Source organism: Haliotis rufescens, unplaced genomic scaffold, assembly GCF_023055435.1.
Source record: "Haliotis rufescens isolate VD_foot unplaced genomic scaffold, xgHalRufe1.0.p SCAF_12, whole genome shotgun sequence".
NCBI classification, from domain to species: domain Eukaryota; kingdom Metazoa; phylum Mollusca; class Gastropoda; order Lepetellida; family Haliotidae; genus Haliotis; species Haliotis rufescens.
Genome location: NW_025963802.1, coordinates 42,907,883 through 42,935,779, shown reverse-complemented (window position 1 = coordinate 42,935,779; position 27,897 = coordinate 42,907,883). Strand labels below are relative to the sequence as shown.

General features: G+C 42.1%; 2 protein-coding genes across 2 annotated transcripts; one reads left to right on the top strand and one right to left on the bottom strand.

Moving 5' to 3' along the window:
- Positions 1 to 179: 179 nt before the first annotated feature.
- LOC124119040 (phosphoacetylglucosamine mutase-like) lies at positions 180 to 20,695 on the bottom strand. The gene is made up of 18 exons (XM_046481429.2): positions 20,545 to 20,695; positions 18,891 to 18,961; positions 17,711 to 17,840; positions 15,982 to 16,077; positions 14,671 to 14,744; positions 12,702 to 12,829; positions 11,840 to 11,992; positions 11,121 to 11,163; positions 10,607 to 10,687; positions 10,156 to 10,199; positions 9,455 to 9,568; positions 8,713 to 8,814; positions 8,469 to 8,524; positions 7,351 to 7,414; positions 6,546 to 6,668; positions 5,839 to 5,960; positions 4,162 to 4,213; positions 180 to 3,007 (listed from the first exon to the last, which is right to left on the bottom strand). Exons 1-18 carry the CDS (start codon positions 20,643 to 20,645, stop codon positions 2,921 to 2,923), a joined length of 1,641 nt encoding a protein of 546 aa, XP_046337385.2. The 5' UTR covers positions 20,646 to 20,695; the 3' UTR covers positions 180 to 2,920.
- A 3,823-nt stretch (positions 20,696 to 24,518) lies between these two features.
- LOC124119057 (cytokinesis protein sepH-like) lies at positions 24,519 to 27,386 on the top strand. The gene is made up of 3 exons (XM_046481446.2): positions 24,519 to 24,581; positions 25,285 to 25,379; positions 25,495 to 27,386. The coding sequence occupies exons 1-3, from the start codon at positions 24,519 to 24,521 to the stop codon at positions 26,918 to 26,920; spliced, it is 1,584 nt and encodes a 527-aa protein (XP_046337402.2). The 3' UTR covers positions 26,921 to 27,386.
- Positions 27,387 to 27,897: the final 511 nt, after the last annotated feature.

The window sequence follows — 27,897 nt, the reverse complement described above, 5'->3', positions numbered from 1 at the left end:
AAGTCCTAATCCACCAAATAATTACCGTGTATTATATGAGTAAGTGAGTGAGTTGGGTTTAACACCGCTTTTAACAGTATTCCAGATATATCACGGTGTGTCAGCTTAATGTGGGAGGAAAGCCCGAAGTGATGCAGGTCTCAGACGTTTACCACTCCGGTGAAACCCACGAGCACGGGTATGGTGCTGACAAACCTAGAAACATAATCGGGGCGAACCGGGATTCGAACCCACAATCATAGGTTTCTGGCGTGCCCAAGGGACGCAACCCTGCACAGCGAATCGCGGCGCCTTAGACAACTGGGACACCTGTGCCCCCGTTTATTATACGAGCATGCGTGTTATACTGATTTAACAAATCGTGTGTCAGACTTCTATTTCCCGAGTGAGAGCGAGGTAATACATGAATTCTTACACGAGTTCCGTAAAATCAGTATGACCCACATGCGAGTGTAATAATTCGTTTATTATCCATTATTTGTGACCAACCATGAGATAGGGGACCTTATGGGTGAAAAACATTTTGACGTATTTGAAAACTACAGTATCTTAGGACCACAGAAACACAATTCAGAAGCTCCCAAAATAAAAGAATATCCTACCTTCCTCACTTTTACAAAAAAATTGCCAAAGAAACATGTTTTTTTTTTTATGGAAATGTTCATTGACACCTTCCAAAACTAAACATACTAATGGATAAGGATTCTATTCTGTGTACAGAACAGTGCAAAAGTAACAAGTGTTATATGATAACTCCGCTGTGAATATGATTGGCTAAAATACAGTCAATATTACATGTTAGAAAGCCCACGGGCCCATCAAAGCATATCGCATTATCCCATATCTTCCAATTTTTTCATAAATATGATTAATGCATACAAATTAATATTTGACATGAAATATTGTAGGTTGGTACAGGGATTATTTTATCATTTGATATAGTAAATGTTTACATCATCAACAAGCAAATCAATATATATTAAATAAATTGTATTAATACTAGTTCTTGGACATCATATGGCACCAAGTCCTGATTATGTGAAGATGCAAAATCAGTGATGTCATTGCTTAGCGTATGAATCTCCACAAGCTCCGTACAGGCACACCCCTGTCCATACAGAGAACATAGAAAATGTGAAGGTGCTGCAATGGAGCTCTTCTTACATAGACTGGTTCTGGGATGTTCTTGAATTGCATCACTTTTTTCTCTCGACTACAGCCTGCTCAGGCAGGGGAATAAATGCAGTCTGAGTTTGTACCTCCTGCCCAATAGGAGTCCAACTGATACAAAAACTGACCATGATAATAAGGCCACAATACATCAATTATTAGATTTAATCCAAAAATTTCAAAAATTAAGAGTAGGGTGGCATTATTTTTTATATGTTATTTTCTCAAACCAACTGTTCAAGGCATGAGTGAACGTCTAATGTCATCTAATGTGTTTCACATGAAGCATTACTGTTTGGTTGCACAAGGTGTATGGCATATTCCTATCTTTTCCAACGTTCATTTAAAGAAAGGAGGGGCGTCCTAGTGATTTTCTTTGTCAGTACTTGGAGACAATAAATGATGTGAGGTTGGTGAGGATGAAAATCTAATAATTAATTTATCACAGCCTAATGTGTCAATTGCATACTAACATAAGATCTATGAAACATAATACAAACTGGTTCTGACAAAATTAGTAACTCAAAATTCTTGTCGGAATGAATCTTCCCAAGGCAAGCATGTCCACTAGCCTATAAGTCTAGTTTCTACCCTTGCCACATCAAGGCTACTTTCTTGGCTCGACCAGGGCGCCATCTCACGTAGATCACAAGCTGTTCTTATCTCATATAGCTTCACAAAGATGGCAGCTACCATAGGCAACGAGCTAGTCGATCAGATCCCTGACAAAAAAAGATTGTCAATCGTTGGGGGAATTAAAAGATGAAAAAAAACGTGTCAACAAAGACAGGCAGTGGTAAATCACTTTCATATGAAGGGGTACCAGTCGTCGATGTTGATTTTGTGAAACAGTCTCTGATTGGACCAGGGGTCCGGAAAATTTAAAATCCCAATCGGACATTTGCATTTAGGCCACGCCCCCTTCAAACAGCATATTTTAGTACGACTTTTCACACACATTACAAGTTGTTACGTATTAATAATATGATGAATTATTTCAATTTAAATTGTTTAATTCACCGTCCACCAATCATTGGACTATCGACATGTGCGATAGTTCAATCATATTTAGCACAGGAAAGTGGGCTTGATGTGGCAAGGGTGGAAACAAGACTTTGATTAAAAGACTAGTGGACGCTCTTGAAGATGGTAGGAATGATAAGTGTTCCTGTATTGGCAACCCGCAATATCGTTGTGAGAAGATATCACTAATAAATAGATTATCAAAACCATCAAGGTTCAGTATTTGGAATCAGATGAGTGTACTGCACAAGCTCCCAGTTACAACTACTGCTAACTAACAACGCCAGTATGTTCCATGTGTTAATCTGGTTGAAATCAAATCTTTTACCCTGCTATGACACCTTTCTGCTTGATCTGACAGCAGCTCCACAGGAGGTCTCATCAGGTGAGCTTCATAACCAGCCAATCGGCACTGAGGCTTGGAAATTCTTTGTATTAGTGAGCAAAGAATTCAGAGCAAAAGACTCGAAAATGAACTTAAGCAGACAGTTCAGAATGTAAATAATAAAGGCCTCCTTATTCTATTGTGGATATTATTAACACCCTTGCATCTACCCGAGAGCCAATACCATTAAATGTATATTTGTGTTCTCTGTGGTTTTCTTTTCTTATAGTTGAAATTTCTGAATCAAGATGGTAAATGAAGTCAATCTTTGTAAAAGATCTGATTTAAATGAGATTGTTCTGTGTGTAAGCTGGTGTGTGGATGTTCCTAGCAGAGCAGTGGTCAAGGCTTGACGGGCTTGTCTCCGACCCCGCCGGCCAACTCGTACACCTTCAGACCCACTTCATACGCCAGACTGTCTGCAGATTCCTGTCACAATTAAAGATGTGTCATATTAGGTGGGCGTGTAAAATGTGAGCAAAATGATTAATATCAAAGTCCAAAAATCACAAACATTCAAGTCTGATGTGTTTCTTTGTTTTACATTGCACTCAGCAATATTCCAGCTGCATGACGTGGACTGTAAATAATCAAGTCTGGACCAGACAAACTTGTGATTGATATTATGAGCAACAATCAATCCCATCGGACTATGTTGACACACCATCAAACAAGTCACCGAGCCTGACCACCCTATCCGAGTCACCGAGCCTGACCACCCTATCCATTCTGTCGCCTCTTACAGGTGAGGTGAAATGGAATTTAACGTCCCGTCCCAAATTATTGCACTTATACAGCGACGTGCATGCACGTGTATGTGTGGCTGCTTATACTCGTCCGGACTGATGCCGATTTATAGTGCTAGCACACTGAGATACCATGCCGCAGTTTAACATGAATACCCCACTCAGACACAGTATACTGACTCTGAGCCGACAAGTCCTTGTTTTAGCCCCTTAATGGCGAGCGCCAGACGGGGTAACAACAAGTACGATCTTTTAACGTCTTTTGGTATGACACGACTGGGGATCTAACTCGGACCTTCCACTCTCCGGGCGGACGTTCTACCATTAGACCACGGAGGCGGTCCGTCGCCTCTTACAACCAGCATGGGTACTTCATTCTGTGGGACCTTCTGGAAGCACCATGGACAAACATCATGTCAGTGAGTAAGGGTTGCTTGATGCTGTAGTCAGCAACATTAGATCTACTTCACGAGAGAGAGAGAGAGAGAGAGAGAGAGAGAGAGAGAGAGAGAGAGATCGATGCTCATGATGTCAATCACTGGACTGTCTGGTCCAGACTCGATTATTTACAGATTGCCGTCATATAGACGGAATATTGCTTGATTCAGCGTTAAACAACAAACAAACAAACAAACACTCTCACCACCAATCCTCAAGTTGGCTGTTACAACAATTCTAGTTACAATGGGACTTTTCCTACCTTAAGGGAGCATCGAAACAAACATACAATACAGGGTGGTATAAACAGATCTTATCACAATACTTTGCTTGCAAAATTTCATTCAGATTAAACTGGTAACTGATTTTGAAAGAAATGATATGAAAAATGTCACCAACCCTTGTGTCTGCCTCTGAGTAAACTCGCACCACATCCTCTGTTCCCGAGGGCCTGTAAAACAAACATCACAGTTAAGAATATTATTATTACAAAATTACATACCACAGGTATCTAGGTACTAGTATCTGCTCATCTAATTGCTCCCCGACCAGTGGGTCTGTTTGCATACATGGCGTTGCTGTAGAATTCAAGCATGCATTTCAGCAGATGTAAGCCAGCCCAGGTACATCCATCAGTGGCAAACAGTGTGTCCTAATAAAGCCATAATGAAAGAATTTGGTTCAAAATTGGACTTCTTAAAGTTATGAGGTATTTACCAATGCATGGATTGCAATAATGTAAAACTAAGCTCTACTGGCCGGACCCCCAAAATAAGTTTGTTATATTCGTCAATTCATTATAAACGTAGTTTACTGTATATTGAATGCTCTTACACCTGTATTTTCTTACAAGATCTGAATTTCCCAGCTGAATGTAGCATGAACTCTACAGCAGCCAACAATATACAAAAGCTACTTCTCGCGTGTTAAAATTTAGAGTGAGTGAGTGAGTGAGTATGTTTTACGCCGCTTTTAGCAATATTCCAGCAATATCAAGGCGGGGGACACCAGAAATGGGCTTCACACATTATACCCATGTAGGGAATCGAACCCGGGTCTTCGGCATGACAAGCGAACGCTTAAACCACTAGCCTACCCGACCGCCGTTAAAATTTAGACATGTGGGACATATACGGTATGTGGGCATATCCAGCATGTGACACACTTGGGGCAGCAAATAAACAGATTTAAGATTAGCAGTCAACTATTTCAGTCAAACAATATTAAATACCAAAAGAAAACTATCAATGCCCCGTGTGAATGATAAGTTGGGAGTAAACACTCAGTGGCATTTCTAATTGAGAGGTTTCCATCTGCAGATGTGTGAAGTCCTTAACATTATTAAACATCGCATCCTTGAGAAGAGTGAGTGAGTGAGTTGGGTTTTACACCGCTTTTAACAGTATTCCAGTTATATCACGGCGTGGGAGGAAAGCTCATCGTGGGAGGAAAGCCCGAAGTGATTCAGGTCTCAGACGTTTACCACTTTGGTGAAACCCACGAGCACGGGTATGGAGCTGACAAACCTAGAAACATAACTGGGGCGAACCGGGATTCGAACCCACAATCATAGGTTTCTGGCGTGCCCAAGGGACGCAACTCTGCACAGTGAGTCACGGTGCCTTAGACGACTGGGCCACCCGTGCCTCCCCCCCCCCCCCCCCCCCCCCAGAGAAGATGATTGGTTGGTATGTCGTTTAACGCCGCACTCAGCAATATTCCAGCTCTATGACGGCGGTCTGTAAATAATCGAGTCAAGTCTAGACCAGACAATCCAGTGATTGACAGCATGAGCATCAATCCAACCAAGTCAGCGAGCCTGACCACCCGATCCCTTTGTCGCCTTTTACGACAAGCATAGTCACCTTTTACGGCAAGCATGGGTTGCTGAAGGCCTATTCTACCCCGGAATCTTCACGGGTCTAGAGAAGATGAAGTGACTGTTGATGAAGTGACAATGTACACATCACCAATCACTGACCATGGTGACCATGTGACAATGTGACACAGTAAATGTTATACCAATGCCATGTTTGTTCTGTCGGACATGAAGGCGAGGTTAGAGATGGGACTCACCTGACGAAGGAGCGACCCTTGGTGTAGCCGGCCACCAGTTTGTCTACTTCACCCTGGAGACCTGCTGGAGTGACTACTTTCCTCTCCGCATCCGCCGTGGTGATGGCTGTGCGATCTGACACCTGGAGGAGCAGAGAGATCATGTGTATGATCATATATATCACATATATATCACATATTGGTTGTCTGAAGACAGACCATTAATGTGGGGCACACAGAAACAGCTCTTACTAATTGATCCTACTTGTGGTAACCAGAGAGCACTAATAGGAACAGTTTTGGAACTATTTGGTCAATAGGTATTCGATTGACCTACAACCTGTCTCACCTTGACCTTGACTTGTCTGTTGGGAAGATCTGCAACTTAGCACCACAACTCACCTTGACCTTCAGTTGCCTGCAGAACTGATAATGTCTCTGACTAATGACCTGACTTTCCTTGACCATCAGTTGTCGGTTGGACAAATGTTCCTGAACTATGACCTGATTCACCTTGACCTGTTGCGCAGATCATGTTACTCAACTATGACCTGGCTCAACTTGACTTTGATTTGTCTGTGGGCAGATGTGTCACTGACCTAAGACCTGACTGACCTTGACCTTGAGTTGTCTGTGGGCAGATCGTGTCACTAACCTGAGACCTGACTCAACTTGACCTTCAGTTGTCTGTTGAGCAGATCGTGTCACTGACCCATGACCTGACTCACCTTGACCTTCAGCTGTCTGTTGGGCAGATCTGTGTAACATTTGTCCCAGTCCTCAATACTCCAGCCTCTGGCAAATAGTATCGCCTCCACAACCAACATGTCGGATATAGCATCGCCCACAGTCTGCAAGGATTCATATATTCATATCAATACAATTGTAAATGAAGTATGCAGTCTAATTTGACATTCAATGATAACAAACGTAGGCAACACAATTCAGAATGTTCCAGTATCTAAAATGTACTGATCAGTTTCAAACTGTCTATTTCCCATTTCCAGAGAGTTCTCAACCCTTGTTGAACTGAGCCAATTATTAAGCAGACGGATCAGTTGTCATGGAAGCATATGACATCATCTGTTGTGTGATGGTGAAATTTCCATCTTAAAGCTCTTTCAGTAAGTGCAGAAAGAGCGTGCCACAGTAAAAGAACAATAACGTAAAGCTGCACTATGATACCATGAGTTTCCACATTTGAAGTTGTCATTCTCAGCCCCCCAATAACGTCATCGCTTTCAAACATAATTCCTTGGCCTCACATAAGAATGGCTACCTCAAAACATATACTCCTGCCACACTCAGGGTCAAGCATCACACTTCAAGCTGATTCGCTATTCCCATTTTCTCAGAAAAAAAGACCAAAGATAATAAAGAATAATCTCCTTGCAACTCCGACTCACAGATTATCTGTCCTTGTGAAATATGCTGAAAGTGACTTGCCAGCACCTGACTTACATAATTAATCAAACATGGACAGAAAAGTAGTACTTCCTTGTTGCTCTATCAGTCTCAGTGTAGCCAAGGTACCTGGTTTATAACATCCATTAAGACGGACAGCCTCTTGGCAGCCAGCTTTTGTTCTTCAGTACTGCTGCAATACAATCAGACACACAACATGAGACATGACATCCTCCTTGACACAGAGGGGGCACGGGTGGCCCAGTCATCTAAGGCGCTGCAATTCGCTGTGCAGAGTCACGTCCCTTGGGCACGCCAGAAACCTATGATTGTGGGTTCGAATTCCGGTTCGCCTCGATCATGTTTCTAGGTTTGTCAGCACCATACACATGCTCGTGGTTTCACCGAAGTGGTAAACGTCTGAGACCTGCATCACTTCAGGCTTTTCTCCAACATTAAGCTGACACACCGTGATATAACTGGAATACTGTTAAAAGTGGCGTTAAAACCCAACTCCCTCACTCACACCTTGACACAGTTGTACCCTACTGTCATACATCACCTTCAACTGTGGACAATTATGTCCAGCAGTTAGACTAGCAGCTTGTATTGTCCATTGTCAAATTTAAATACAAATGACTGCGTGAGTAAGTTGGGTTTAACGCCACTTTGAACAGTATTCGAGTTATATCATGGTGTGTCAGCTAAATATGTGGGAAAAGCCTGAAGTGATGCAGGTCTCAGAAGTTTACCACTTTGGCCAAAACTACGCCTATATCAACTTGTCTGTTACAGTAACGACAATTTCAACACGTTTTCAATTTTGATTTGTTGGTTTGTTTTTTTGTTAATGCCGCACTCAGCAATATTCCAGCTATATAACAGCGGTCTGTAAATAATCGAGTCTGGACCAGACAATCCAGTGACTGACATCATAAGCATCGATCCACGCAATTAGGATACGATGACATGCATCAACCAAGTCAGCGAGTCTGACCTCCAGATCCTGTTAGTCACCTCTTACAACAAGCATAGTTGCCTTTTAGGTCCAGCATGGGTTGCTGAAGACCTCTATTCTACCCCAGAATCTTCACGGGTCCCCATGACATGCAACTGGGGAAGCAAATCAATAAACCCATGAAGATCCGGGACAAGCAAGCATGGGTTGATGAAGACTGATTGAAATGTGGCAGCTCTAGTGGTCTGGGTCTAGCATGCTGACAGAAGGAGCTATCAGTCAGGTTTACCTTTCACTATTAGCAGCGTTCAAAATTTGATCTGTGGCTTTGTCATTGAAGATCACCTGGAAACACAGGACACTGAATGTTATTATTGTGCATAGTAGACTCTCTACAAACTGGACTTTGTCTAATCTGGATGACGTTCAGGCCAAAAAAAGTATTTCGTGTTTTCATCCCTGGCCGTCTCACAAGCATATATATACAAGACATATAATTGTCCAACCCATAGCAGAATGATTTCATGTCTTACTGTTCCATGGCCGTTGGCTTCAAAGTAGATGCCCACGTCGAAGTCTTTAGCTTTGTGGTGAAGATGTTTCACGCCTGTTGGGACACAAGCGATGGGGACTTTCTGAAGTGACAAGTGCAGGATATATTATCATGACCCCTTGAGACCAGAGTATGAGCTGTGTCAAGCACCTTGCTTGTTGATGGAGCTATCACATCAACCTGAAACTGGAGTACCAACCTGAATTTTCTTAGCTCTTTCAAATGGACTCACCACTTATTTTTCAATAATTCAATATCAAACAATAAAAACATTGAACAATGACTCAAATATGAATTGTTAATAAAAAAGGACTTGAGATTTAACTAATAATCCTAAGATTTTCTGGATGGTACAAAATTCCTCTTTCACAGCAGTCAGATCATGTTCAACATACTCTGGTTACAAACATGTACAGCGGGTACTGAGGAACTGGCCAGTTAACAGTGCAGGGGGACCAGGGACTTTGTTTGAAACAGAATATTTTTTCATAAAACTTACAAGACTAAAATACTTTTCTGTGAAAGCTCTTCAAACAGTTTCTATAGGAACCACACAACATTTACTTTAAGGATATACAATGTTATACATTTTCTTTGAAGCAAAATTATTAATAAATTAAAATTTCTTTTTTTTCAAATTCCTATTTCCCAGCCCAGATTATCAAATGGTGAGTCCCCTATTTTGGAGGCTCAATTCTTCAAACGGAGGAGGCAAGACTTACCATTTGTTCTGTGATGTAGGTAGTTGAGTTGCCATTGGCATAGGCTGTCTGCACCAGCCCTAGGTTGAGGCTGAGCCCACTCTGTGTGGCCAGCTCCTGGAGGTAGCCAGCTATCTGTGATGGGAGGGGACACAGGGAGGAGTTACTGGAGGGTCATATACACAGGAACTTATCTAGGATTCCACAAAAAGTGCCCTTGACATGCAAATGGGCGAACAAATCACTAAACCTGTGAAGATCCCATGCTCATTGTAAAAGGTGACTACGCTTGTCGTAAAGAGTGACTGAAAGGATCGGGAGGTCAGGCTTGCTGACTTGGTTGATGCATGTCATCATATCCCAATTGAGTAGATCGATGCTCATGATATCAATCACTGAATTGTTAGATCTAGACTATTATTTACAGACCAACGTCATACCGCTGGAATATTGCTGAGTGCGGCGTTAAACAACAAACAAAGAAATAATTGAAATAAGGTATTTAACATTGCAATGATGTAAAACGAAGCATGAAGGCTTCCTCGGTACTGGTCCTATCGTCATTGAAGTACAAGTCACCTCTAATGAGCCATAACTCTAGTTTTAACTGTATTAACTTAATTAGTAATACTTTCAAATCCAGTTTTGGAGCTATCACTGCAGGTCTCAATAAATTAGTCTAAAGTCAATTATGAGTTCACCTCAGGAACTATGCCACTTACCAGCGCTGCTTGTTTATCCCCATCTAACATATGAAACTTGCCAGCTGAAAGTAAATGGTTAGTATCTATAGGATATTTAATATCCACACATCATTCTTTTCCAGGAAGCATTCAAGCATACTGAAGCCCCTCAAACAAGAAACCCTAGATACATCACTACAAGTAATTAATCAAAATAGGTCTTTAAGCATGAGGAAACTGACAGATATTTTTACATTATATGTAAAAGGTCATTATTGAACTTACTCACATAAATAAAAAGCAAACCCCACATGTTTATATTGTATTCATGGCAATAAATAGGCCCACTGGTGTAAACTATCAGGGTACTTTCCTAACAACTAACTCTATCACAATGAGGGTAGTTTCCTGACAACTAACTCTATCACAATGAGGGTACTGTATTAACAACTAACCTTATCACAATGAGAATATTTTCCTATCAACTAACCCTGGTCCTGGAAGAAGAACATGATTCTGTCAGCGTCACCGTCATATGAGATACACTTCCTCCCTGCCTCAAGTGTCATTCCTGCAACACAAGAAAGTAGTATGATTTCAGTTAATATACGCTGACCAGATGACACGAAGCGTCATTCTTACAGGTTCTATTTTCATTACTTGCTTTTCAGATCTCTCAACCCTAAATATCACAAATGTCGACAAATATATGATGAGATAATTCCAATCTACATTTTTTACTGAAAAAAGTACTTCTTGAATGAAGCCTCTTTCCAGCAACAGCTCGTTTATATGCGCATCATGTATCGGGACCAGTTGTGTCAAGATACGTATCGAGGCTTAGTATATCACTGTACAAGTTTTGAGGCCCTTGTTCAAGATTATATGTCTCCAGAACACTGACTTGCGTTTTTTTTTGTCTGAATGTATATTGATAAGGGACACAGTGCATCAGCTGAACGCAACTAAAGTGATGGGTTGAGCATTGACCTGAAATGGCATACCTGTTGGGGCTGTCTGCTGCATTTTAACAAAATCTGCTCCACACTGAAACAAAGGATAAGAATAATAATGTCCAAATAGTATTACACGCTTATCACTCTTCTATCAATTGTACACGTGTAATCAAAATGATAATTTTTAAATGAATATTTAGTAGTGGACAAATTCTCATCAAAACATTTAACGTCCCAATTAAAGGGTTCACAATGGAATGTGAAGAGACATTATGTGATGTGATGCCTTGATATACCTCTTGAGTAAAGTTCCTCTGCACCTTTGATGAATAATATTTAAAACTGCTAAACCAAAGGACCGCCTCCATGGTCTGGTGGTAGAGCGTTCGCCCTGAGAGCGGAAGGTCCAGGGTTTAATCACCAGCTGTGTCACACCAAAATATGTTGAAACATGGTACTTGTTGTTTCCCTGTCTGGCACTCAACTTTAAGGGGTTAAAACAAGGGCTGGTCGGCTCAGAGTCAGTATACTGTGTTTGAGTGGGGTATTCATGTTAACCTGTGGCATGGTATCTGGTAGAACTATAAAATCAGCATTTGTCCGGACTAGTACAAGCAGCCACACACACACACACACACACGTACACACACACACACACGTACACACACATCGCCATATAAGTGCAATAATCTTGGACATGACGTTAAACCCCATTTCACCTCAACTCTCCTAAACCAATTTAAACATGGCTCAAAACCAATAATCACCTGGTAATTAAGTTTTCCACTACTGCCATCATTGAACAGGTTAATCCGGAGAGTGTCATTGAGGTGTTTGAGGATTAGCTGTACTTTAAGAGCACCGACGCCATTGGCTGCGTCCAGGTAGAGGGTGTCTTGGTACGCACCTTCCTTCCCTCCCTGAAACCGAAAACAAACACCAACATAAACTGGGTGTTCATCAACAACCCACAATTCTTGATTACTAAAAACATTCCAACATAGAGTTTTTCTGCATTCTGATTGGTCTGCCAGAGGTATCAAATATACATTAGATCATGATTTAGCTGATGATCGCATCACCACAAAAGAAAATATGTGTTCAGAAGCAATTTAAAAAAATTCAGATCTTACTTCATAAATGTTGCCAAAAAATAGATGTTGAGGTCTGTTGATTATTCAAAGCATGTGTGGTGACATTTTGGGGAGAGGGACAATAGGGAACTTGGAGACACCTGTCTGTAGGCTGGACACCCTTCTGTAGGACATTATAATGTCATAATTGTCGTGTTACTACGGTTTACAGTTTGAACAAGACAAAAAGTCAGCAGGGCTCACTAATACCCCCAACTTAAACTCCAACATATTTCTAAGTTCAAAACATGTGAAAATGCAATATTTTCTAAGAAAATTTACTTATTGAAATTAAACTTTGCACTGCACCTCTCCTATTGGGACAAAAATCACATGCTGGTCAGAATGCTCTGTTCGATTATACAGAGAAAGTTCACCTGACAGAGCCTCTGATGTGGGTCATTGAGAGGGTTATTAACCGAGAGGCATCACTTGGGAGTAAAATATCGGATTTAAATGAGATTGGCTCAGGATCTGACCAAATAGATGCTCTCACCATTTCCTTGAACTTGATGAACGCTGATGACAGTTTCTGGTAGTAGCCATCTTCTGTTGGGGCTCCGTACTTGCCATTGGTGTTCTGGCAGCACACGATGTAGTGGAGCTGAGGGGTGGACAGGAGGCCTGAAAGACAGACACTGGGGTCAGAGGGCGTGTCACACACAGGGGGTCAGAGGACGAGTCACACACAGGGGGTCAAAAGGCATATTACTCATAGGGGTCAGAGGGTGTGTCACACACAGGGGTCAGAAGGCGCATCACACACAGGGGGTCAGAAGGCATATTACACACAGGGGTCAGAGGGTGTGTCACACACAGGGGTCAGAAGGCATATTACACACAAGGATCAAAGGGTGTGTTACACAAAGGGGGTCAGAGGGTGTGTCTAACACAGGGGGTCAGAGGATGTGTCACATAGGGGTCAGAAGGCATATTACACACAGGGGTCAGAGGGTGTGTCACACACAGGGATCAGAAGGCATTTTACACACAGGGGTCAGAGGGTGTGTCACACACAGGGGTCAGAAGGCGTATTACACACAAGGATCAAAGGGTGTGTCACACACAGGGGGTCAGAGGGTGTGTCACAAACAGGAGTCAGAGGGTGTGTCACACACAGGGGTCAGAAGGCGTATTACACACAAGGATCAGAGGATGTGTCACACAGGGGTCAGAGAACATGTCACACAGGGGTCAGAGGGCGTGTCACACGGGTCAGAGGGTGTGTCACGCACAGGGGTCAGAAGGCGTATCACACACAAGGATCAGAGGATGTGTCACACAGGCTCACATGTCACACAGGGGTCAGAGGGCGTGTCACACGGGTCAGAGGGTGTGTCACACAGGGGTCAGAGGGTGTGTCACACATGGGGTCAGAGGGTGTGGCACACACGGGGTCAGAGGATCTGTCACACGGGTCAGAGGGCATGTCACACACGGGGTTAGAGGGTGTGTCACACAGGGGTCACAGGGTGTGTCACACACGTGGTCAGAGGGTGTGTCACACAGGGGTCAGAGGGCATGTCACACAGGGGTCAGAGGGCGTGTCACACAGGGGGTCAGAGGGCATGTCACACAGGGGTCAGAGGACATGTCACACAGGGTTCAGAGGGCATGTCAAATAGGGGTCAGAGGGCATGTCACACAGGGGTCAGAGAACATGTCACACAGGGGTCAGAGGGCGTGTCACACAGGGGGTCAGAGGGTGTTTAAATTAAACACAACTACAGGAGACTATATATTTCATAGGACTGTGTGCTGCATGTGCGTACATGAAAGATGTCATTTGACATCCTCCATTATCCAGGGTATCTTATCTAAATTCTATTACGATATCTATACTGTGCATCCAATCACAATCAAAAAGCCTCTTTTCATTACGATTTCAACATAGATATAATTCTAAATGGCAAACGTTTGAAAAATCTAGTCAAAACCGGAGACTATATACACGACCCTACCCTGGTACTTGCTGTAGGTCTCAAGTTGGGTACAAAATGTTTTACCAGAAGCCTGGCAAAAAGCATTCAGGCAAAGTATTAAACAATCTGATCGTGCATACACTGAAGTTGGCTGAAGCTTTGTCTTTACTCAAACATATACATTCAGAAGGAAATGAGTGCAAAGACAGAAAGCAAAATACAAACATTAGAAACTTGCACTTGTGTAACCATGGAAATTTATTATTATTGTCATTAAACAATATAACATATGACAAACCACAGTTCAGGGTAGTCCTGTGGGTACCCAGGTCCTACTCAGAACCCACCCGATCCGAGTATCCCAAGTCACCCGTCCCAGCCCGAGGAGACTGATATGTTATTGTTTTGCTGGAATAATAGTTTCTTTGTTAAAGAATAGTTATTTTCTTACATGAATTTTTAATTTGTAGTTAAATATGAATAATTATGGCACTTGCTAAAGGGAAGTAAGCACCTCTACAAGGTTTTCCAAGTGAAACTTACCAAAATCCTTGAATTTTCCATCCAGTGCTTGAATCCCCTCCATCAAGGCGTGAGCCAGGGAGGCACTGCTCGGCCTGGAGGCAAGGGACATAACTCAGTGGTCAAGAAGGACAACACAATCTTGCCCCGGCTACAAGAATTTGTGCTGTATACACTCAAAATACAACTTTTATTACCTATGTCTGAGATTTATCTTGAACTGATCAGAGGCTGATATTCAGCAGCAAAATTCCAAAATTGATCCCTTTCGTGTTTGTATAGTCGTAAATAATATTTGTTTGTTTGTTGTTTAACGCCGCATTCAGCAATATGACGGCGGTCTGTACATAATCGAGTCACTGACATCATGAGCATCGATCCACACAATTGGGATCGATGACATGCATCAACCATGTCTGCGAGCCTGACTACCCGATCCCGTTAGTCGCCGCTTACGACAAGCATAGACGCCTTTTACGGCAAGCATGGGTTGCTGAAGACCTATTCTACCCCGGATCTTCACGTGTCTCGTAAATAATATCATGGCTCTGCAGAGTTTATTTGTATCTCATTTAAGAGAAACAACATGGAGGATAGTTTTACAATATCGCATCACACATGTTGAATATATTGCTGTTGTGAGCACATACAAAGTTAACCAACTGTGAAGACTTGGGTTAGAATAGGTCTTCAGCAAACCATGCGTGCCGTAAGAAGCGACTGTGCTTGTTGTAAGACACACAAACACACACACACACACACACACACACACACACACACACACACACACACACACAGCAACATGGTCTTCAGCAAACCATGCGTGCCGTAAGAAGCGACTGTGCTTGTTGTAAGACACACACACACACACACACACACACACACACACACACACACACACACACACACAGCAACATGGTCTTCAGCAAACCATGTGTGCCGTAAGAAGCGACTGTGCTTGTTGTAAGAGGCGACTAACGGGATCGGGTGGTCAGGCTCGCTGACTCGGTTGATGCATGTCATCGTATTCCAATTGCGTGGATCAATGCTCATGATGTCAATCATTGGATTGTCTGGTCCAAACTTAATTATTTACAGACCACCTTTGTATAGCTGGATTATTGCTGAGTGCAGCATTAAACAACAAACAAACAAACAACAAAACAAACAAACAAATGAAGCAAAGTTAACATGGGACACACTTGGGGCTGCAAATGAACAGGTGTAAATTAGAAGACACAAGAAAGAGCCTAATAAGTAATATTGTTAGAATGTACCCAAATTAGTAAAATATATTGAATACTCAATAAGAATGATTACATTGTAGCTCACCTTGTATCCCTAGCATACGACACACATGCTTCGGTTGCCATGTCGATCTTCTCGGATGCAATGATCTTCTCCAAGACCTCTGGGATCTTCTCATCACTGGAAGGGAACATAGTTTCTGTTCACGTCAGCTGAACCACGCTGGTATTAATGGGAACACCACGCCTCAGGCTTCATATCACATGTAATGATATTATATTAAAAAAGTGGTTTCATAGCATGCAGATCTTTGGACACTTGCATTTACACTATACACAGTGGCACGTCTCAACTAGCCTTCTTAGGCCTCACAGCTAACCTACAACAGCCCTACCTAGCATACCAGCTAACCTACAACAGCCCTACCTAGCATACAGACTAACCTACAACAGCCCTACCTAGCATACAGACTAATCTACAACAGCCCTACCTAGCATACAGACTAATCTACAACAGCCCTACCTAGCATACAGACTAATCTACAACAGCCCTACCTAGCATACAGACTAATCTACAACAGCCCTACCTAGCATACAGGTAGTCCTGCACCATGACCGTGGAATATATTTATTTTATGAAAAAATAATAATCTAGAAATGCATACAAAAGCAAGTCTAGCCAGTTCAAGCTAGCTCTTCTGAAATCAGCATAGGGAATTTTTTTTATTTTTCGAGTCAAGAAGGATATTGTGTAATATAAGATTTCAGATACTAAATGTTAGTCTAACATACAGACTAACCTACAACAGCCCTACCTAGCATACAGGCTAATCTACAACAGCCCTACCTAGCATACAGGCTAATCTACAACAGCCCTACCTAACATACAGGCTAATCTACAACAGCCCTACCTAGCATACAGGCTAACCTACAACAGCCCTACCTAACATACAGGCTAATCTACAACAGCCCTACCTAGCATACAGGCTATTCTACAACAGCCCTACCTAACATACAGGCTAATCTACAACAGCCCTACCTAGCATACAGGCTAATCTACAACAGCCCTACCTAGCATACAGGCTAACCTACAACAGCCCTACCTAACATACAGGCTAACCTACAACAGCCCTACCTAGCATACAGGCTAACCTACAACAGCCCTACCTAGCATACAGAATAACCTCAAACAGCCCTACCTAGCATACAGACTAACCTCAAACATCCCTACCTAGCATACCAGCTAGCCTACAACTGCCCTATCTAGCATACAGACTAACCTACAACAGCCCTACCTAGCATACAGGCTAACCTACAACAGCCCTACCTAGCATACAGACTAACCTCAAACAGCCCTACCTAGCATACAGGCTAACCTACAACAGCCCTACCTAGCATACAGACTAACCTCAAACAGCCCTACATAGCATACAGACTAACCTCAAACATCCCTACCTAGCATACCAGCTAGCCTACAACTGCCCTATCTAGCATACAGACTAACCTACAACATCCCTACCTAGCATACAGGCTAACCTCAAACAGCCCTACCTAGCATACAGACTAACCTCAAACAGCCCTACCTAGCATACAGACTAACCTCAAACATCCCTACCTAGCATACAGACTAACCTCAAACAGCCCTACCTAGCATACAGGCTAACCTACAACATCCCTACCTAGCATACAGACTAACCTCAAACATCCCTACCTAGCATACAGGCTAACCTACAACATCCCTAACCTGCCTACAATCTACTAGCCACCAACCGCCCTATGCTGCTTAAATCTAGCCACATGCAAGCTTAGCTCACCTGACATTGGCCAGCTCGGTGCTGTACTCCTCCCACTGTTTCGGCATCATCTCCCCCATGGTGTCGATCATCTTGACGCCGTTGTCCTCCTCGGGGTTGTGAGACGCTGTGATCATCACACCGATGGTGGCTGAAAAGACATTGTCTGAGCTGAATGTGGATCCAATGTGATATCAGTTTGACAATTAGTACAGAAAATTACAGTCATAACAAACTCAAAGGGATCACTAATTTTAGTTTGTAAAAATTGTTGTTCGTTATAAGCATATATACAGCATAAATACAACAAATAGACAGGACTAAAAAAAATATTGTTATATCGGTCAGTTCGTAATAAGCATGTTTGTTAAAAACGTAGTTTACTGTACTCAACTTGATTTTCGAAAACCCTATTAATTCACAGTATGTATTTTGATATTAGCCTACTCAATCCAAAGCCCCAGTCAAGCAGATGAAATTTGGTCTGGCATGCTTGTCATGACAGTATGTGTTAGGAGTAAAATCAACTGGAAATCATGCCAGGACAGGCCCCAGTTCGGACATCGTCAGTATGTTTGTATACTCCATGTTCCGCATGAACACATGTATACAGACACCTTGCAGTGTAGTCACTACTTTGAGTGAGTGAGTGAGTGAGTGAGTGAGTGAGTGAGTGAGTGAGTGAGTGAGTGAGTGAGTGAGTGAGTGAGTGAGTGAGTAGTTGGTTGGTTGGTTGAGTAAGTGGTTCTGTGAGTGAGAGGATGGGTAGAGTGGGCAGATGTGTGGGTGGGCGAGTAGGTGGTTGAATGAGCAGTAGAGTGAGCGGGTGGGTGGTTGAGAGAGTGGTAGAATAAGTGGGTGGGTGAGTCGTTGGGTGGGTGGGTGAGTCCGTGAGTCTTGCTTGAAGCCAATCTCTGCAATATCCCAGCCATATCAAGGCAACCGATAAATAAATAAAATCTGGGCCAGACAAACCAGAGGTTGATATTATGAGCTATGTCCCATACATTCAGTGTACAAAGCCACAAAACCAGATTCAATATAGTCACCTTTTTAAACCCGAAACGAGCTCCTTGAGTGCATGATCGATTACCCACTTTCAAAAGCCTTTGGTCGTGCTGTTTTAGAGAGCCGAGTTAAGATGCAGAACAAAGGCTTCAGTATATAAACTTAACTTAATACACTTCGCTAAAAGAAGTACCTTTTCTCGCCTTCGACGCCAATACTGCCAACAATCCCATTCTATAGATGACATGGTCCAAATCTTCTGCCCTAAAAACAAAGCAATCAGATTTCAACTTTTTCAAAAAACACTATCACTCTATTTAATCTTATAAATCTCCTTTAATTATACAAAGGCAATGGGCAGCATTTAGACAGAAGAGAACGTACACATATATTACTCTTTATGTTCACATAATATCAAGGACAAAATCAACATCGTAATGTTAGGGCCAATGCAAATAATTATTTTCATGATTTTAGAACAAATCAATTTATTCTAAAATACAAGTTTTCCGTTTCAGGCGCTCAACAATTTATACATGATATATCACCAATAATTTGTAAATTGAAGGAGTTCACACATTACTTACACAAACTTTCACCCGAATTTCATTTGCAAATTTAAAATGTAAATTAAAAAAAATAAAAATTTATATGACCGTTTCATATCAGGAACTTTTTTTCACATAACCACAACATGATCAGAATCTTTCCAAATGGTTTAGAATTCATCTGACATGTTTGACCTTGTACCCGGTGCTTAACGTCTTATGTTGACATGTGCCACCATGTCACCTAGCAGGAGGTTCTAACCCGATTTAGCAAACATTACACAGCCAGTGCAAACAAACGCCGGACATCAACCCATGGCTTTCTGGTGCAGTTACACCTCTAGGCAAGACATTATTGATCCATGGGCTCGTTCTGGCTGTGCTACTCTGGGCAACTCATTTTGTATCCCTGATTCTGAAGTTATTGAAACATCTTCTTCAATGACACTGCATTCATCTCTTTTCATCACATGAAATTCTGTATTTTTAATAAGTTCAAATCAAGACAACAACCAATCCTTTATCTTTAGGTGTTATTTTAAAGAAAAGTTTCACTTAATTGTAGTTTCTTCTCACATGGGAGGATGAAGAAGATGAACAATGACTCAACCACTCTAAAATATAGAAAATCTCAAACGCTTAAATAATAAATTTGAATTTATGGTCAACAAGCCCTATACATGATGGCTATTTGATAGATATAAATATGAAAATATATATACATATTATTATTGAATATTAAAAAAATCTAAAAGTAAAATAAAGTTTCTTTGTATATATACGTCTTTGTTTATATTAATTTGTTATGATGACAATAGGAAAAGAAGGATATTTCAAACTGACACTAGTATCAAATTTTCACAAAGAATTATCTGATTGAAAATGGAATGTATAGTCCATAACATTTCCTAGGACCATTGAAACATTTCCAGAGCCATTGAAACATTTCCAGGACCGTTGCGCAAGGCCTCAAAAGATTTTTCAGAACTCACATTGTGAGAAAGCCGCTTACTTTGGATGAACCAAATTCGAAAATAATATATTATCTTACTGTCTAATTGAGACCTATATACATATTTTTAAGGACATACGTGACAATATTTGAGAAATACTTGGAATAAAATAAAGACGATAGATACTTTCCCTTCGTTTTTTAGAGGCATTGTGACTAGTCTCCCGGAAAATGGCATTTTGAAAACCTGAAGAGCTTCGCGTAGCCGGTAATCACTTCCTCGTAATACGCTAAATTCAACGAGTTTACAGTTTGTCAGTGTCTAAAGTAGTATATTATGATCTCACTTTGTCCTGAATCCAGCCGTCCCATACTGCAGAAACTTTTCCTGTTTTCGTGGATGCTTTTCACGTGCAACTTCGCTAGCTTTCTGAGTTAAGGATGCCATTGCTGTAAACCAACAAAGGGAGGAAACTCTGTCGAAACAGAATCATTAACCTTGCCACGACTGCGTTTGACAGGTGTGGAGGGGGGGGCGTAAAATCTGTAATCGAATAGACCTAGAAGCGTTGATAAAACAGTATATTTGAGGTTTGAGAGCACATTAACGTCGCGTTGATGCCAAGGTTATTTTTTTTGCACCATATGGGACCCGTAATTTTCAAACGTGTTTGTACATATAATAAATATTTCGGAAGGTCCTTTATTGACCCAGCGTTGTTTCGAGACAGGTGTTGTTTTTGTATCACTCCGATACGATTTTATAAATTCAGTTTTGCCCATAGCTCAGCCATTTCCATGCAAGGTCTCAGCAGATTGATAAACACACATACAAATAAATAAGAGTATCGCAAACGTAACTAACATTAGCATGTGGCACTAGCGTGAGTGAGTGAGTGAGTTGGGTTTAACGCCGTTTTTAACAGTATTCCAGTTATATCACGGCGTTGTGGCACTAGCGAATAAATGCTCAACACATATTTAACACAAAACGTTTTACAAAACCTGATATGCAGGACAGTATATGGTATGCGATACATACATATACGTTTTTGGGGCATATTTTTATTTTAGTTTTTATGTTGTTGCATTTTCGACATTCATGAAACTACAAAATGAAACTGTATGATGATCCCAGTATGTATGGTTTCTAAAAAGTGCTTTCAACATGGCCGACATTAAATTATTCTTCATAATTCAAGTGTTCTACAGAGTCTTAATTGTGTCTCTGTTTGTTTTCTATATTGTTCCTAGGTAGGTTGAAAAAGGGTACTGCTTGCGCCCGAATCATACAGTACTGATCAAAGTGTCTTTGGTAATGCGGGGTATTTTAATAAAACTTCTTCTTGCGTTTCTAAGACAGCAAGTTGGACTGTGTAGAAAGGATGTTTGGGTTCATGTCCGGAGTATAACTTATAAGATGTTCATTTATAATATTGAAACTTTGCATACACATCAGACGAGAGTCGAACAGATGCCATGTGGTATACAGGAAATATACAATATGTGTTTCCAATGCAACACGCCCGACACATTACGTTTAGTATGAGTGAGTATGGTTTTACGCTGCTTTTAGCAATATTCCAGCAATATCACGGCGGGGGACACCAGAATCGAACCCGGGTCTTCGGCGTGACGAGCGAACGCTTTAACCATTACGTTTAAATGGGAGTAGGGTTTATTTCCGAACTTGTAAGCTGTTCAATAAGCTGTGCCTAAAAACCAGACAAGTGCTGAACTGGTGCGGTTGGCTAGTCGTGATATTTTTGTTGCGATTTTGAGTTTCCAAGGCAAAATGTTGACTTCGTTGCAGTGTAGGAAGATTCCATTACATTGGGGTCACCTCAACCTTTGTTGCGAGCTGCCAGCTGGTATAGGCTGTATTGTTGTTTCACTCGTGCTTATATGGTGCATAAATAGTTGATAATTTATTTATAACAACTATAAACTATTAAATGATAAAATTTATGACCCTTAAATAATTGCAATATGTCTTTGGTATCTAAATATAACAATAACCGGTCCTTCCGATGTGACATCTCTGACATCTAGATGTATTAAGCGCTCACAGTGGCTCGAAGTGGAAGAGCGGGAGAGTGAGTGAGTTGGGTTTAACGCCGCTTTTAACAGTATTCCAGTTATATCGCGGCGTGTCAGCTTAATGTGGGAGATTCGAACCCACAATCATATGTTTCTGGCGTGCCCAAGGGACGCAACTCTGCACAGCGAATCGCGGCGCCTTAGACGACTGGGCCACCCGTGCCCCGGAAGAGCGGGAGAACACCCCAAAAGGGTGGGAGAACACCCCAAGAGAACCGGCGATCAGCCCCAACTGAACCGGCGAACACCTCAAAAGAATCTGGGGATTCCGGACGTTCCCTTTGGCTCTGGGTCGATGTTTGCCTCTTCGAGTTCCAGGAAGAAGTCACGGAAGTGATGCGGGGTAGACAAGGAGCCGTCCTTTCCCTGTCACGTTTGTGGGCGATCAAGGTGAGGGTGGACAAGTTGTCGTCGAAGCCTTCGTAGTCTGGTGATCAGCGAATCTCATATGTGTTGTGAGTGAGTTTTATTTTACGCCGCTTTAAGCAATATTCCTGCAGCATCAGGGCAAGGGACGGTATAAATGTGCTTCACACATTGTACCCGTGTGGGGAATCGAACCCGGCACTCCGGCGTGACAAGCGAACGCATAAACCACTGGGCAATATCACCGTCCCATCAATGTGCATAAGCACAGGAGCTTGGACGAGAGAAGAAACAACGGACCAAAATCTGGATTTTACATCTTTGAAACAAACTCAAATGAGGTGACGGGATTTGCGGATGATCGCGATATGAACTGACTATCGACGTTTATTCAATATGAAGCTACACCTTTGAAACATAGAATTATTGTTATTTCCATATACACAAGCACCATTGCCATGAATGTTATGACTGGAGTTTAAGGAATTGTCAAGCATGAAATCCGAAATTGATATCCAAGTAAATGCTTGCTCATATTGTATTTCAAATGTATTTCATTTTATTGTTCATGGGTCTATCACCAAGCTGTTTTCTATGGGTGAAGTCGGTAACTAACTGTTGCGATAAATTCGTTTATCATATATAATGGGTAGGTTTCTCGGCAGGATAAAGCCAACGGATAAAAACGATATCCGTTGGGGTCATATGCGGATAGAGATGCAAATATCAAAGGTCAAGTGGGGACTACTTTCACTGTTTATAAACAAACATGGCGTCCCCCTGGTCATTCGGCGATCGAGTCAGAATAAAGCATCGGGAATCTGGATAAACTACAGGGATAATTGCTATCATTATCAAAAGAACAGTCTAATATACTGAAAATCAGTGTCTAACTGTGACGTCGCTTAGGCATTTCATAAGTTTTTGCAACTTTGGAGATATAAATTTCGAAACATTTTTTGCGAGGGCACTAGGCCCAGCCAAGCGGGATCAGTAGCCATATCTGTGCTTGTAGACCTCTGCGGCTTGAAACCTCCACAAATTAAAATAGTTGGATTTGGCCTAAACAGTTTGAATTGTTACCTTGTTTCGTTTTGTCGCTGTGTGTACATCTGACTACACTTCTTAACGTTATAACAGGACAGACCGACTGCCAACAACGTCTGAACGTGGCCGTGACGTCTCATAGACTAAGGTTAGAGTAGCTTCCCTTTGACAAAGGGCAGTTACTCTAGCGGACAGACCGATGGATTGCCGCGAAAGGCAATTAAAAACAATATTGTTGTTTTGCGTATATGTTGCTTCGCCACTGTATAAGAAACAGATCATTTCAGTTGGAACTATATTGGCTACTGTCACTGTCCGAGTGACACATCACTTACCCTGTGACGTAATAAATATTAATGCGCGCATTTCAGGAGAACTCGCAATGTTTCGGTAATGTTTGTGAGAGAGGGAAAGCGATTTTCAAGCACAGAATTAAAGAATGACATTATATGATAATCGAGGTTATCACGCTTGTGTGTTTGGGGATGGTAAATATCCCGAATTAGGAATAAACACTAAGTATTTAGCTCGCCAAGGCTCGCTAAATACAATGTTTATTCCTAATGCAGGATATTTACCATCCCTAAACACACTCGCGTGATAACCTCTCTGCCTTTACACTCATTTTAGCCGCAGTATTGATGCTGCTCGTACTAAGTAAAAACTACACTACACTATGACGTCACACTAAGATGACGTCATTATCACGTGCCTGTCTATGACGTCACAACAAACACTCCGTCACTAAGACTCAGTCGCTCCTGTGATCAAGACGTCTTATCATTGTTGAAGAAAGTGTATGTACATGATGGCTGAAGGCAGTCTACACAGCGTCCCGTTGGTGTACGTCCTTGTCAACAAGGGATTGAAGGTAAGAACGAGAGTGAGTGAGTAAGGTTTTACGCCGCTTTAGCAATATCCCATCAATGGCGGGGTAACATAGAAATGTACTGCACACGATGTACTCATGCGTCGGAATCGAAACCCGAGCCTTTGGCGTGACGAGCGAACGTTGAACCACAAGGCTACCCAACCGCGACCAACAACAGTAGTTCACTTCGAGAAAGCAACTACCGTCGGCAATCATTTGATCCGAGTTTTCTATCTTTTTTTTGTCTCATCATTAATCTGCCAGTAAAGAATTGATCAAATTTATTGAATGCTGCTTCGGAAACGAACCGCTCGTTCAATCTACGTCTCACCTGTTTCTCCGACAACACCAAATATTCAAGCACAAAAAGAAAATTGCAAAAACTACCCCTTTACACAATTTGGTGATTATGTTAAAATAATATTCAGAATAAATATATTGATGTTTTCTTCGGAACGAAGGGACGGATGGGACACGGCCGCCTACATTGAATGCCGGGAGGACATTATGTTGACGCCTCAAATTGAGACATAACATTCCAAGGTATTTCGGTATGTACACACGTGTAGTGACAGATTGGTTTATTTGTTAATAATAATCACCACTTTCAATTTCAAAGAGGAGCATAGGTATGTGTTTTGGTTTTTCCTGAGCCGGTTTTAACAAACAGGAATAACATTAAAGGTCTGGTCATCTTTTGCAGGCAATGCGTACCGGGCTCACCAACATTGCCGACAACAATGAGCGATGCCGTCTTCCACCCGAGTGTCGCGCATCAATGACTTCACATCAAATCAGGTAAATAAAAACCGGATATCGCATTTAATGAAATCTCAACATTTGTGTACACACCCCTATGACTACAAACTCCAATTACAACTGCTAACATTACTGTTGTTTATTTCATTACCAGGAACATGGCACGGTCTCAGAATACAACTTCTAACTTCCTGAGCGGCACCTGGTGCAAGGAAACAGCTATTGGCGTCTTCCAAGATGGACACAAACGGAAGCAGAAGCCTCTGTGGATGTGGTACAAGAACCGACTCCTGCCCTTTGGCCGCACCTATCCAGATGGACATTTTAAACAATTCCAAACATCTGCCGAGGAGGAATTAAAAAGGAACACCAAAGAAATCGTCATCAAGCCGGCTGCTGAGGAAGAAACATTCCCTGGAAGTTCAGATGTAATTGGAATTCCCTCTGACATTACCACGGAGGGAAGGTTGGATAAGACCCCGGAAAGTTCCCCACAGACACAGCCGGTCAATACTCCAACCCCGCATCTGGGGACAGTGGTCGAAACCAGGAAGAGACGACCACGGACCCGTGGATCCCTTCTCAACACGGATCGGAAGATGTGGATGTCCCAGAGGTCGAGGGGGGATGAGGGGTGTGAGTCGACAGGTGACAGATGCTCGTCTGACCTGTCAGGCGTCCCCAATGCCTCACCATCAGCAAGGGATGACATGCCAGGCGCACCCAAGGCTTCAACACCAGCAGGGGATATTCTGAAACAGGCCTTTGGGTACGACCCTTCAGAAGATGCATTCTGGAACATCAAAAGCCAGGGTGCTCTTCCTGATGACGTTCCATCAATACTAGGAAGGCAGCAGGTTCAATTCAAGAGAACTGATGAAGACGAATATTCCGTGCATGGTCGTGGCTCCACTTCAACCTTCTTCCATGCCACTGTGGAGGACACAGCTGTTCTTGTGAAGGACCGAACAGAGTCTAACCGGCCTGTAGCTGAGGTGATGACCGAGGCCAAAGTAATATCCTCTCTCTCTGGCACAAGTGTCACGCCGCATCTGTTGGGGGTTCTGGAGCAGGGCGTCCTGGAGAGGGAATACAGTCTTGTCCTGGAGGACTGCACAGGCTTCATCTCGCTCCAGGACCTCCTTAAGTCTGGATATTTCGTCTCCAGATCCGGTTGGACAAACATCTGCCTGACCCTGGCCAGCCACCTGAAGACCCTCCATAGCCGCCGTGTCCTTCACAATAACATTTGCTCCAGTAACATCATCATCAACAAGGACACGCTGGAGGTGAAGCTGGTTGGCTTTGGACAGGCGTCCTTCGGGAAGGGAGTCAAGCTGCCCAGCGCTACACGCCACCAACCTGGACTTGCTCCAGAGGTGAGGCTGGGCTGTGTCACCTCCCCACAGGCAGATGTTTATGCTTTGGGATCTGTCCTGAGTGAGATTAAAGTGGCAAGCAATTTGATGGACCTCCACGAGGTCGTTCAAAAGTGCCACCAGGATCTCCCTAGGAACAGAGCTCGGGCTCAGGAGATCCATGACTTCATGCAGGCTGCGTTTAACAGATGTCAAGGTTAGGTCATCTTTGTGTGTGTATGCCAGGGTGCGTGTAGATAATGGATGTTAATAGCAAGTTAACTTATGTTACATAAACACAAATATTCAGAATTGTAATGAGATTCTTCATATGAAGAAATACATTTTTGTGTTTATAAATGAGTATATGTTAAATATGGAGAGAACTAATATTTTACGTCGTTCCAGCTATTTGTAAGCTATATGAAGGTTTAATTGAAAATACGGAAACAATATTTATATAATGTTTCTTAAAAGATAGTTCTTGTTCTCTTATGCATGTGTAAAATAAAAAAATATATAAACTTATATTTATATGTTTGAAAATAATTCAAATGCATCAAAACATTTAGTGTTAATTGTATACAAATACATTTATCTCAAATTATTCTTATACATGTCTGTTAAGAATGTCCTTGCTGTTTGTGTTGCATTGACAGTGTAGCCATGTATTGATATGTTAAATCATAAGGCATAACATATCGGTTAAGTCGTAAATTTTTATAAAATTTTCACCCGGAAAAATGTTAAGCATCACTCCTTGGTTATTGTCAGATATTCCTAACGTCCTTGTACATATATACACCAATCTCAATTTGAGAGATGACCAAGAATACAACTGATACCACTGGTTTCCGACCCGTGAAGATCCGGGGTAGAATAGGTCTTCAGCAACCCATGCTTGCCGTAAAAGGCGACTATGCTTGTCGTAAGAGGCGACTAACGGGATCGGGTGGTCAGGCTCGCTGACTTGGTTGATGCATGTCATTGATCCCAATTGCGTGGATCTATGCTCATGATATTAATCACTGGATTGTCTGGTCCAGACTAGATTATTTACAGACCGCCGCCATATAGCTGTAATATTGCTGAGTGCGGCGTTAAACAACCAACCAACCAACCAACCACTGGTTTCCCAAGGTGGTTGCAAGTACTGGATCACACATCATGTCACACGAAGCAGAGAAAACCATTGCAAG